The sequence below is a fragment of the Sciurus vulgaris genome (genome assembly GCF_902686455.1).
Source record: "Sciurus vulgaris genome assembly, chromosome: 11".
Classification (NCBI taxonomy): Eukaryota; Metazoa; Chordata; class Mammalia; order Rodentia; family Sciuridae; genus Sciurus; species Sciurus vulgaris.
Window position 1 is genome coordinate 109,617,950 of NC_136472.1, and position 13,594 is coordinate 109,631,543.

Below are 13,594 nucleotides of genomic sequence, written 5' to 3' on the forward strand. Positions count from 1 at the left end.
GAGCAGCAGATGTCCAACAGGGGTGGAGGATGGGGCAGGTGGGAGCACAGGAGAGCCACCAGACAGTGCAATGGCCTGGACTTTACAGAAAGTCTTGTCAGGGTTTTCAAAATTATTCTTTTCCAAATTTCTTCTGAGATTCCTCCTTAGCCAACATTCCTTAGCCCTGAACACATTTTCTGTTCTCATTTCCCTCTTTGCCTTCTTTCACATGCTGAAATTTAAACCATTCTTTGTGTCTCTCTTTCCTGGGGGAATCACTACAAGAATAAGACTGATGGAGTTGCACGTCTCTCTGAATGTTGGGGTTCTTCCACGAGTTAAATGATTTCCCTGGTTAAATGATTTTCCCAGTCATTTCCTGTGCAGTCTTTGGTGACTGACCTTCACCCTGGCCGAGCGTTGCACACAGCTCAGGCCCTCCCTCCACCACTCCCTCTTCCTCCTAGGCTCCCTTCTCCAGGAATTTCATCACTCACCAGAACAGCCAGAACATTTGTGGTCTATTTCTCTGTTAGTGTTTAACCAAACATCTGTCTCCACTGGGTGGGCTGAACTGGTGGAAGAAGACTAAGGGCCCAAGCTTCAGAAAGACAACTCCTGCAGGGTGACTTGCTGTCTTCTGTGGGAGAGGGAGGAGGGCATTGGGCTGGTGGCACAGAAGTGAGTAACAATGGAATCTGACTTCACCTCCAAGGACGCTTATCTGAGGCATTTTAACCCTCGGGATTACCTAGAAAAATACTACAACTTTGGGTCTAAACCCTCTGCAGAAAATCAGATTCTTAAGCATCTTCTGAAAAATCTTTTCAAAATATTCTGTCTAGGTAAGTTTGTCTGTTGTCTCTGTATCTTCTGTCTAAACATGAGTGATATGGTCAGGGCATGACTGGATTTGTGTCTAGCTGTTATTATTTTGACAACCTTTTTTTGTCATCACCCATTTATTTAACTAGGATAAAAGCTAATGTTGACTTAGACATTTTGCAGTTTACAAAGTGCTTTTATATCCATTATCTCATTCGATCATGCAAAAGGGAAACCTCCAAGCCTGAGTGATGTCCTTGAGTCCACACTGATTTGCTAGGTGACTTAAGGGAGCCATTTAAACTCAATGGGCCACTTAAGAAATCGAGACTCTAAGTTCAAGGTCAGCCTGGGCAACATGGTAAGACTGTCTAAAAAAGAAAGAAAGAGTCTTATTTGGTTCTTAACTGAAAGGAATATTGTGAATATGCATGAAGTAAAGACCTCTTAACATATTAACATAATACGTTAATATGTTAACAAGTTCTCAACATACTAAGAACTAGGTGGTTTTCAGGGGCAGGGGACAATATATAAACTTAATTTTTAAACAAAAAATTAATTTTCATCCAAAGCATTCCTTAATAGTTTTTACATTCTGTGTCTTTTGGGATCAGGGATCTGTATACCAGATGTGGATCTTTTTTCTTTTTCATAGACCTTAAAATAGTCCAATAAAATATGTCTCCACCCTGAATTGGGGAATGGAAAATGAAAAGATACTTTACAAAAGAACTTTGAGGGAAGTGTGAATAGTCTGGTGGTAGGCCTTTGAGGATATCCAGCATAATCCCACTAAAGAAACTACACATACAGCTGTCTGCTGTTGTTTCATCCCTGACTCCCCTTCCTCATTCAAACCAGATGGTGTAAAGGGAGACCTCCTGATAGACATCGGCTCTGGTCCCACCATCTACCAGCTCCTCTCTGCTTGCGAGTCCTTCAAGGAGATCATTGCCACTGACTACACAGACCAGAACCTGCAGGAGCTGGAGAAGTGGCTGAGGAAGGAGCCGGGGGCCTTCGACTGGTCTCCGGTGGTGACCTACGTGTGTGATCTCGAAGGGAACAGGTACAACTGGTGTCTGCTTCTCAACTTTCTGAGGGTATCTGAATGACAGTTGGTTTATCTGAACTAAGGACTGTCCTTAGAATTCAAGTCAAAAAAGCCAGGGAAACAGAGAGACCAGAGAGGGAGGGAGGGAAGGAGGAAGGGGAGAGAGAGAGAGTAATCTGAATGCAGAATGAGAGCTAAAGAAAGAAAAAGTTGAAGTATAGTTTTTGTGTGTGTGTGTGTGTGTGTGTGTGTGCGCGCACCAGAACAGCAAAAGACACAGGGAGAGAGTTGAGCAGATGGATACTGAGCCAAGAGGAATCGACACATACGCTTTCCAGGCATGTAGGGGGTGGGATAGTGTGTGGTTCAGTTACCGTGGGCCCAAGTTTTAGGAAAATATCAAATGAGGGCGGACCCAGCTCCTCACCAGCAGCCTTCAAGAGTTTGAAATTCCCTTGAATTTGCAGATTAATTTAGGAGAATAAACATAATGAATGTCCAATCTACGAACATGGTTTGTCTCTTCATTTGCTTATGAATTACTCTTAGCAATGTTTTACAAGTTTCATATTGTGCATGTGTTTAAATTTTTTCTAAGTATCTTTAAATGCTATTATTATGTTTAAAAATTTTCATTGAATCAATTTCATAGAGAAATACAATTTATCTTATATATTGGCTTCTGTCCTATGACCTTGCTGACATCACTAATTAATTTTAGTATTGTTTGTTTTGGTAGATTCCATATGATTTTCTATGTACACTATTATACTATCTGAAAAGGAAAATAGATTCTCTTCTTCTAGTCCATCTTTTTACCTTTTATTTGTTTTTTTTCTGGACTTATTGCACTGGCTAGCACTTCTAGTGCAATGTTAAATAAAATGATGAAAGCAGACAATTGTGCCTTATTGCATATCTTAGAGGAAAAATGTTCAATGATTCATCATTAACACCTAAAAAGCTGTAGGTTTTTCACAGATATTCTTTATCAGAATAAGTTCCTTCATATTAGCTTCTTCAAAGTTTTTAATCAAATGTTGAATTTTGTCAGGTTTTTTTGCATTTATTGAAATGGTCATGTGATTTTTTCTTCTTTATTTTGAAGATGTGAATTATATTGGATGATTTTAAATGCTAAAGCAAACTAGCATAAGCCCCTTCGTCATGAAGTGTTGGCCTTTTTATGTACTGATGAACATGATTTGTTAATACTAATAATTTTCATTCTGTACTTCTGAGGGATAGTGGACTATCTTATTTTTTGTGATATGCTTGACAGATGTTGATATCATCATGATTCTGGAGTCATAAAACAAGTTGGAAGTGTTTTCTCAAAGAGTTTGTGTGTTATTTATTCTTCTTAAATGATTGACAGAATTCACCATGGAATTATCTGGACCTTAAGAATTTGTGTGTGTTTGAGTGTGTGTGTGCATGCACACTTGTATGCACATGCGCATGTGTATAGTTCTTTTAAATTCAGAATAGCATTTCTTTGTTGACTGCATTTTCTATTTCTTTTTTATATATGTTTTGATGAATTTTTTAAGTACAATACTTTACTAGCATGGAAAGAATTTGTGCCTGTCAGCTTTATGAGTATAATATTTTTACATTATTCTTTTAATACCCCTTCATGTCTATGGGGTCTGTGGTAATCTCTCCTCTTTGATTCTTGATACTTGACAAATATGTCTTTTTAAGAAATCTTGATCAATCTTACTAGAAATTGATCAATTTTGTTAATCTTTTTAAAGAATCAACTTTTGGCTTTGTTGATTTTCTCTGTTCATTTCCTATTTTATTGGTTTATAGTCTTATTTTTCTTATTTTCTTCATCTGACTTACTTTAATTCTTCTTTTGTTGTTAAAAATTATTTTTCTAGCTTTCCAAAATTCTTCCTTTAAAATTTTCTCACTTCTTAAAATGCAAGGTTAAATCAGTGATTTCTTGTATTTCTTTCTTCTAATGCAGGCATTAAAGCTACAAATTTCCCTCACACTGTTTCAGCTGCTTCCCATGATTTTTGATATATTGTATTTTTATTACTATCTAATTTGGCATATTTCTAATTTTTTTTCATTTTTAACTATGAATTATCTAGATTTGTGTTGTTTAGTTTACAAACATTTGGGGATTTTTCTTGATATCTTATTGTCATTGTTTCTAATTTAATTTTGTTGTAGTTAGGGACTTATCTATGGTCCAGCATATAGTCTGTTTTGGTGGATATTATCTCTGCTATCTACATTGAAAAGAATATATATTGTCCAGTTGTACTTATAGGTTCAATAAATATCAATTAATCCAGGCAGAATCACAGTATTTTTTTGAAATTACTATATCCTTACTGGTTTTTTGTTTACATGTTCTACCAATTACAAAGAGGAAAATTAAAATCTCATACTATGATTGCAAATTTATCCCTTGCTCTCTATAGTTTTGTCAACATTTGCTTCATGCATTTTGAAACTCTGTTATTACATGCATATATTTTTAGGACTATTATGTCTTCTTGATGAAATGATCATTTTATTTTCATGGAATATCTATTTTTATTTCCAGTAGCACACTTTTTCTTACAGTCTACTTTGTCTGATATTAATATGGCCACATCAACCTTCCTATGTTTGGTATTTGCGTGGTGTTGTAGGCAACCTCTAAAATAACCCCCAATAATCCTGGGCTCAATTGTTCACATCCTTGTTTAATCCTCTCCCTTAGAATATCTATTAGTTTGTGACTTAGTTCTTCTAATCAGGTAGAATATATTCCCAAAAAACAACAACAGAAAAACAACAAAAAAATAACAAAACCCACCACTATACACATATTACAATGGCCAAAATCCAGAGCACTGACAATACCAAATGCTGGTAAAGATGTGGAGCAACAGTAACTCTCAGTCATTACTGGTAGAAATGCAAAATGGTACAGCCTTTTTGGAAGACAATTTGGCTATTCCTAAAAAAAACTCAACATACCCTCACTATATGATTTAGCAATTGCATTTTTTGTTACTTGTCCAAAGGAGTTGAAAACTCATGTCTACACAAAAGCACAACCTTGGACATTTATAACAACTGTTTCATACTTGTCGAAAATTAAAGGTGACCAAGATTCAGCAGGTAAAGGAATAAACAAACTGTACTATATCCAAAGAATTATTATTTAGCATCATGAAGAAATTAGCTATCAAGAATATTTGTGTCCCTCCCTCCAGAATTCCCACGTTGAATTCATCACCCCATAATTTGATGGTTTTAGGAATTGGGGTCTTTGGGAGGTGATCAGGTCATGAGGGCTGATTTCTCATTTGTGGAATTAATGCTCTTATAAGAGGCCCCAGAGAGCTCTCTCATTCTCCTTCTGTCCTGTGAAGATTCACCTGCAGCTATCCGCAGTCCAGAAGAGTGTCTTCACCAGACACTACTGTGTCAGTACCTTGATCTTGAACTTCCAGCCTCCTTTATAAGTCACCCATTCCAGGGTATTTTGTTATAGAAAACCAAATCAATTAAGACTATGTATATTTATATTTACCCTTCTCTCTGTGCTGTCTGGTGTTCATTTCTTTCTGAAGATATCGGCTTCTGTCTGACGTCCTTTCCCTTCTTCTTAAAAAAACCCCAAAACTTCTTTTGGTATTTCTTACTATACAGCTTGGCTACAAACAAATTCTTTCAGCTTATCAACTTCAGATAAGAATCAGTAATTTTTTCTTCTTCCTAATATGAGGAATTTAACAATTTTTGATACCTAATGTCCCTCTGGCATCTCTCTTCCCAGCATGTATTATTAAAATCTGAGATGTTTAAATTCAAATATTATAATTTAAAGAATTATATTTTATTTCAAGATCCAAGGGGACATTTGCTTTGATTATAATCATATTTACAGTTACTTGGACATATTTCATGCTCATTTTTATGATTTTTTCAAGTTGGTTTTAATTATGATTCATTTCTTAGTCAACTGAATAGATCTCCAAATATTTCTTTCAGAAAAACCACATAAGTGACATAAGCCCATGTGGGAAGGTATTTTTGTAACCTTTACATATTAACATCATAAAATTATTTAATATTGCTTAAGTATTGTTCCATTTTTCTTGGCATTTAGTAAAAAGTTGAGAGGGGTTATTTTCATATGCCATTTAAACCTCAGAATTCTAACCCCTTAGAATTTTATACAGTTAATCTTTAAAGTGAAGATATAATCTTCAAAATGAAAGTAATTTCATCCTTCTCCTTTCTATTGAATGTGTGATTCCACGGAATGAAGTTAACATGAACTAGAAAAAAAAAATAACTATAGCTATGGGATTTGGAAAATATCAAAAATTATTAAATAAATAAGGAATTTACCAGGATTTGTGGATTTTCAGAGAAAATTTGTATTAAAAAAAAAAAAAAAAAGTTCCCAGACATTGTTAGACAACGCAGCTCTCAAACTCTAAATCATGCATCAAGAAGCCTTTTAGAACTTTGTTCTCAATTTCCCTAGCCATCGCAGCCTTTTCCATCTCATTCAAAAATGAACCCTTAAAATTTTACAGGACACTAAAAGCATTACTTATCTCACACCAGAATCGTCAGCTTGGAACAACTGGCTCTTGAGACAACCCTCTTTTCCAGTCTGTTAGAATGAGGAACTGTATTTTTGGCAGTAAGTTTCTGCACTCCTGTCTTTATCCTAATGCCAGATCCTGTGGCTCCAACTATTTTGAGAATGATAGTGATCCCATTCAACTTATAGCTTTCTCACATCCTCAAGTACTTCTATCAACCTACAACCTATTTCCCCCAAGATTATTTCTTCTTTATCAGAAGCTATTTCTTATGCTGACGGCTGCCAAGGACAATGAGCCGTGTTTCCTCTTCCTGTGTCTCTGGAGTATGCTGCATACATTTAGAAATCACTCATTTTCACAACCATCTGAAAGCTGTGAGACATTGGTACCAAACTCTTGTCATGAACAGAAGAAAATGAACTTTTCCCTTAAGAAATCCTAGAAACAGCATTCGTTAACCTCTGGCCCCTGGAACTCGGAACACATTACTTAAATTTGTGGTCCCCACACTGGCAGCTTCAAGTCTCATTGGGAGCTTGCTTGAAATGCAGACTCTCAGGACTCACTGTCCACTACAGAATTGGAGTCTGTATTTTCACCAGAGCTGCAGGGGTTGGATGCACATTAGAGTTGAAGAAGTGTTGGTGTTTAGAGAGGAGATTCCCACAGGTGTGCCAGGACACACAGGTGGGTGAGAGTTAGTTACAGGTGTGCTGTATGAACTGTTCTCAGCCCTCAGGGCAGCCAGGTGAAACCTGGAGAGGTTAGAGGCCTCTGGGTGCGTCTGTATAGAGCAGCACCTTCACTTAACCTCAGTGTACCTGACAGATCAAAAGCCTGAGCACCCACAGAGGTGACAGCTTGAGCACCCGCAGAGGTGGCATTTTTCTAAAATAAATGCTCTCCATGCAAAAATCTCCATATCTGCTTTAAAACGATGATGGTATATTATTCAAAAGTACACACAATTGTGCCTGATTTGTTCCACAAACTAATGGACGGCCTCTGTCACAAAGCATCTCTAGATTCTCATGGCTTGCAAAAGGATATTAATGTTCTTTCTCAAAATCAGGATCTTGAGGGTCGAGGTGATTGTTTTGGTGATGCTTGGGAGAAGTTTCTGCCTTTTGTAAGGATGCTGCTCTCTTAAATAGGCGTTCTCCCTGTATTACCTCTCTGGGAGAATGAAGAGGGCAGGCTGAAAAACCTTCAACTAGTCATTGCCTTCCAGTTAGAGACCCTTCTACTCTGTGCCTCCAAGTCCCTTTAACTTAAGGCATCCAAAATAGAAGGAAGCCCTGCTCCAGATCTGCTCTCTTTCTGGTATTCTTAGCTTCTTCATTGGCATCATCATACAATTAACTGGACAAAGCAGAAGTCAACCTTGTCACCTCTTTCTCTGTCATGTTCCATGTCTAATCTAGTACCAAGTTCTGCCCATTACACTTCCTGCATTCCTCTTGAACCATTTTCTTTCTTCCAATATTTATTATCATCCTGGTTCTACTACCATCCTCTCCCTCCTAACTGGCCTCCCACCTCCACTACTGTCCTTCCATTTTGTTTTTCTCTGCTCTGCATGCACAGTGGTTATCTTCAGGTATAAATCTGACCACGTCACTCCCTTCCTTAGCACCCCTAAGTGAGTTCCCATGGCTTTTAGGACAAAAAGCAAAATTCCCAGCATAGTCCATGTGATGTTTTGGATCCAAAATGTGTTAAAGGCTTGATTCCAAAGGTAGCAATGTTCAGAGTTAAGGCCTTGGAAAGGTGATTGGATCATGAGGGCTCTAACCTCATGATCACCCATTGATGGATTCATAATTTCCTGGGCTATTGGAAGGTGATGGGAACTTAGGGCGAGCCTTGCTAAGGGGGCTTGCTCTTAAAGGCTATATCTTGTCCCCAGCCCCTCTTCTTGTCTGTGTCCCTCTTCCTCTCCCTCTTTTCCTAGCCACCATGAGGTGCGCAGCTTTCTCTGCCACAATGTCCTGCCTCACCACAGGCCTGGCCACCTGCCAACCCACTTGCCTCACAGTCCAGGCACATGCGCATGCCCTTCTCCATTCGACCTTTGCACTTGCTGTCTCCCTCTCCTGGAACGTCTTCCTCCCCTAGTCATCACCTACATGCATATGCTCCCTATCTCGGCTTACCTGACTCCTTCTTGGAGGAACCTTCCTTGATATCTACACCAGGCCAAGATCCCCACATTCCTCCACAAGTGCTCCGTTCCTTTTCTTCCTTGCATTTTTCAGGTTTAATTTCCATTTTTTGTAGATGATCATTGGATTAATTCCCCCTAGCCCATCTGTAATTCTCCATGAGGCTAGGGCCTGTTTTTCATTTGTTAATCTGTACCTAGCATACTTTCTGTCATGGAACAGAGGTTCAAACATATTTGTAAACAAAATGAATGTATGCATTCTGCCTTCCAGACGCTTCCTCCTGGAATGTTGTCCACCTGACTCAGATGTGAACGCTAGCTACCAAAGGCTTACCAGTGACCCTTCCTTGCTCTTACAATTCTTATACTGACATCCAAGTTAATTTAGCCTTCGTGTCCTTGACATGTTTTGATGGTTCTCCCTCAGGAGGGCCTGCAGGAATCTCTAGGGATGGGGCTTGAGTGTATCGGAAAAGCTTGTCCAGGGGATTCTACTCACTGCCTGCCTTGCTGAGACAGAGCAGAAGGAACCTCCTCCCAATCTTAGGATAATTACCTGGGATACGGGAAGAGACTTTCACACTGTGGTCTTCTCAGGAGTCCTGCTTCTTATCGTTTCATTTTTTCTTTCCCTCCCAATACCCTCAGTTTTTCATAGATAGAATATTTACAGAGGAACTAGCTGCCTTTTTTTGCATATTGGTTCATTTGAAAGAGTAGATCTTTAGAAGGAGGGAAATGGCCACACCACGTTCAGTAAATCAGCATAACACTTCTCTGGTGTGTGTTTATTGCCTACCCCTTTGAGCTAAACGTGAGGCTGAGTGGTAATTGCCTGGGTCTCCAGGCGAGTCCATTACCCTGCGGTGTACTTGCAGGCCCCAGGAGCCCTGAGGTGTAATCTGCACACTGCTGCCTTGGCAACTGAGTTCACCAATGTTTGCTGTCCGTCCAAGGACAAGCAGGTATCTGCAACAGTGGGTGTTTCTAACAAATTCCCCTCTCAAATTGGCACATTCTCTGTGAGCTTTCGAGACTTCACAGTGTGTCTCACAGTTTGGGAACAATTTCCATCATCCTCTGGCTGGCAAGTACTAGTTCTGTGGTAATTTGTGTCTTTAAAATCCTTTGATACACAATAGAGCACAGAGGTCCATTCTGCTTCTGACGTAATCACTTAAATACACATTTCCACAATGTTCCTGACATAGAGGATCATTTTAAACATGCCCCAAAGAACATTATGTTGTACTTCTTTAGCTTTTTCTATACATTTGTTATCCGCATGTGCAAATAGGTTATTTAATATTTTTTTCTGTTCTAGATTATTTACCTATTCAAATCTGTGTTTCTCACAAACTTCCATAGTGTTGAACAATAAGTTTTTATTTTTAAAGTGTTCTGTCAAATCACTCATGGTCTGTCAAGGCTAGGTGGCAGCTTTATTAACTAGTTTCTCTCAAAGTAGAGAAAATGTCCTACTTTGCCCAGGACTACCATAGGAACCCAGGATAGGGAATTTTCAGTGCTAAAACCAGAAAAATCCAAGACAAGTGGTTAAACTACCACCATTTTTATCCTTGATAAGGAAACAGGCAGACCCCAATCAAAGGTTATTGCCTATGCAGATACTAGTTTAGTTGTTGGTAGGAATTCCCTGAAACCAATACCTTGCTAAGCATCTTTTTCTTCTTTACTATAAGAAGCTAATTGAGCTACAACTCACATACCATGCAATCAATAGACCCATTTAAAATGTACAACTCAATGGTTTTCAATAGACACAGAGTTGCACAAACCTCACCACAATCCATTTTAGAACATTTTCATAACTCCCAAAAGAAGCCCTGTACCCATTAGCAGTGACTCCTACCTGCCCCTCCTGCTCAAGTCCAGCTTCTGGCAAACACTGATCTACTTTTACTTTCTGTTGATTTGCCTTTTCTGGACATTTTGTATGAATGGACTCTTACAATTTGTGGCCTTTTTGTTGTGTCTTTTTTTATTTACTATAATGTCTTCGAGGTTCATTCATGTTGTAGCATGTATCAGAAAGAACTTCATTCTGTTGACAAATAATATCCTCATTGTAAGTATATGCCACATTTTATTTATCTACTTATAAGCTGACAGACATTTAAATTGTTTCCATCTTTTAGCTACATTCATATACAAGTTTTTGTGTGGCCATGTTTTTATTTCTCTTGGGTATATACCAAGGAGTGAAATTCCAGGCCATGTGGTAATTCTCTGTTTAACATTTTGAGGAACTTCCCGTCTTCTGTCCAAAGTAGTTGTACCATTTTACACTTTACCTCTGATTTTTTGTTTTATTATTGCCATCTTAGTGTATGTGAAGTGCTCGCTCATGGTTTTGATTTGCATTTCTCTGATGACCAGTGATAATGAGTATCTCTTCCTATGCATATTGCTAAGTGTTTTAAATGGAAAATTAGAGCAGACATAAAAGATGTTTGCAAATAACAGATTATGTGCCCTAGACTTAAGACTTTTAACTAAATATTTAAATTTATGCCCACAAATAATTTCCACTATCTTAAATCATTCTACCTGAAGGTAAATCTGCATGTTTCATTTAAGCCATTGACTTTGCCTCACGACTAGAAATAGTCCCAGTGTAATTTGCTCTCGCTTATCTGATATCGGGCTACCCTCTGCTCTTTTATCAGGCCTTGCTGCCCAATTGACTGTCTGCTCCCACAGCCAGTATCAGACCACACACTTTGTGTTCCCCAGGTGTAAGACTAGATGTGCTTCCGGGTGCTTTGTTGGCCAACTTCCTCAGAGGGCTCCATAACAGTGATCACTTCTACCAGTGAAGCCTGGGCCCTGGGCTCTTAAGCACTCATCGTTTCTTCCCTTTCTCTTACCTGTCCAATTTTCTGCTCTTTCGTCTCCTTTTCTGTTCTCTCTCTCCAGTTTCTTTTGTATACTCCAAGCATTTATTTACTTTTGGTCATTTGTTAATTTGTCCTTCCTTTCTTTCCTACAAAAATTCAAAAAGGATCCAGGCATGTTAGTTAGCTTTCCTTTACTAAACCTACTACCTGAGATAAACAGCTTACAAAAAGAAAAGGTTTATTTTGGCTCATGGCTTCGCATGGCTTTTAGGCCTGTTGTGAGACAGCAAGCACACTGGGGTAGGAGAACATGTTGAGCAAGACCACTTACCTCCTGGCCCATAAACAAAGGGAGAAAGAGAAGAGACCAGGGTCCCATGATCCTCTTTGAGTGCATGTCCACAATAACCCAAAATCTTCCCATTAGGTTCCACATCCTAAAGGCCCCACCACCTCCCAACAGCACCAAGCGGCAAGCCTTAAACACATGGGCTGTAGGGATCAGACCCAAACCATAGCACTCTATTCCAGCTCCTGCTCTTGCTTTCTCTTCTCCATTAATTGATTTTCTCTCAAGAAACCCCACTGATTTGGCAGAAAATAACAGGATTACTGGCAAGGCTACCAAGAAAATGATCTCAGTCAGAAAATATACTCTATCTGCAATATTTTTTGGAGGCTGAGAATAGGGGTTAGTAGTTTTCTTCTCTCCAGAGGGTCTTCCCTGGGCACAGCTGTTATCAGGATAGTGATGAACAGCATCTAAAAACCTCTGTGCCTGACCCCACCCCGTCATTGATCAGCAACCACTACAAAGATAATGTTTCAACATTTAAACCCATTATTACTTGCTAAGTATGGGTCAAATAGCTACTACCTTGCAGTTTGGCAGAAGGGACAAGAGTAGTGATAATAATTAATAAGTCAATAACAGAGCAGTGAGGAAGAATAATTTCAAAGGTGGGGCAATTCGTTGTAGAAGCAGACAGCAGGGTATTAATATTATTTCTACATTGTTATTCATTTTATTAAGAGATTAAGCCCAGTTCAGGGAATATGGTCACCTTTAGGAAGCAAAATAGTCCCTCCTTTCCCAATCGGGATGCCCTAAAGATACACATTCCAGCCACACGGCATTTTCAGGCCTGACCAAAGAAATGTGGAGTCCCCACAAATAATGCAGGAAGCAATGCTGATGCTGGTTGGTTTGTGTTTTTCAGAGTCAAGGGGCCGGAGAAGGAGGAGAAATTGAGGCGGGCGGTCAGGCAGGTGCTGAAGTGCGACGTGACTCAGAGCCAGCCGCTGGGTGAGGTCCGCGTGGCTCCCGCCGACTGCCTGCTGAGCACGCTGTGCCTGGACGCAGCCTGCCCAGACCTCCCGACCTACCGCAGGGTGCTCAGGAACCTGGGCAGCCTGCTCAAGCCAGGGGGCTTTCTGGTGATCGTGGATGCGCTCAAGAGCAGCTACTACACGATTGGCCAGCAGAGATTCTCCAGCCTCTCCCTGGGCCAGGAGACAGTGGAGGCTGCTGTGAAGGAGGCTGGCTACACCATCGAGCAGTTCGAGGTGATCTCTCAAAGTTACTCCTCCACCACGGCCGACAATGAAGGACTTTTCTTCCTAGTGGGGAGGAAGGCAGACAAATCTGTATGACATCTCAAGATCTCAATTAAAGCGGTTTTCCTTTGCCTTGCCCAGGTGACTTCCTGCCGTGGTCCTAACTGCCACAGTCATTTGTGTGGAGTAGAGGCTAATTAGCGGGAACCAGTGGTATTTCTAAGGTCGGGCTGGAGAAGTCATTTTTCACCTACTCTATGCTCTACCCATGTGCTGGTGCTGGGGGACTCGAAGATGAGTAACTAGGATGTGCACTATTCCCTGACAGTGCTTAGAAAGAAAATCTTGGGCTGGGGATATAGCTCAGTTGGTAGAGTGCTTGCCTCGCATGCACAAGGCCCAGGGTTCAATCCCCAGCACCAAAAAAAAAAAAAAAAAAAAGAAAGAAAGAAAATCTCTCACTCTCCCAAACATCCAGCTGTCTGGCTCAAGCCCACATCTGCCTGCACATAATCTCTACAGTCACTGTTAGTTTCCTAGATGCCCCGGATGCCTCCTTCACTTACCT

At 39.8% G+C, this 13,594-nt stretch overlaps 1 protein-coding gene across 1 annotated transcript; it reads left to right on the forward strand.

The window, feature by feature from the left end:
• Positions 1 to 452: 452 nt before the first annotated feature.
• Positions 453 to 13,164, forward strand: NNMT (nicotinamide N-methyltransferase). Its single transcript, XM_079103870.1, has 3 exons — positions 453 to 827; positions 1,672 to 1,879; positions 12,690 to 13,164. Exons 1-3 carry the CDS (start codon positions 674 to 676, stop codon positions 13,120 to 13,122), a joined length of 795 nt encoding a protein of 264 aa, XP_078959996.1. The 5' UTR covers positions 453 to 673; the 3' UTR covers positions 13,123 to 13,164.
• Positions 13,165 to 13,594: the final 430 nt, after the last annotated feature.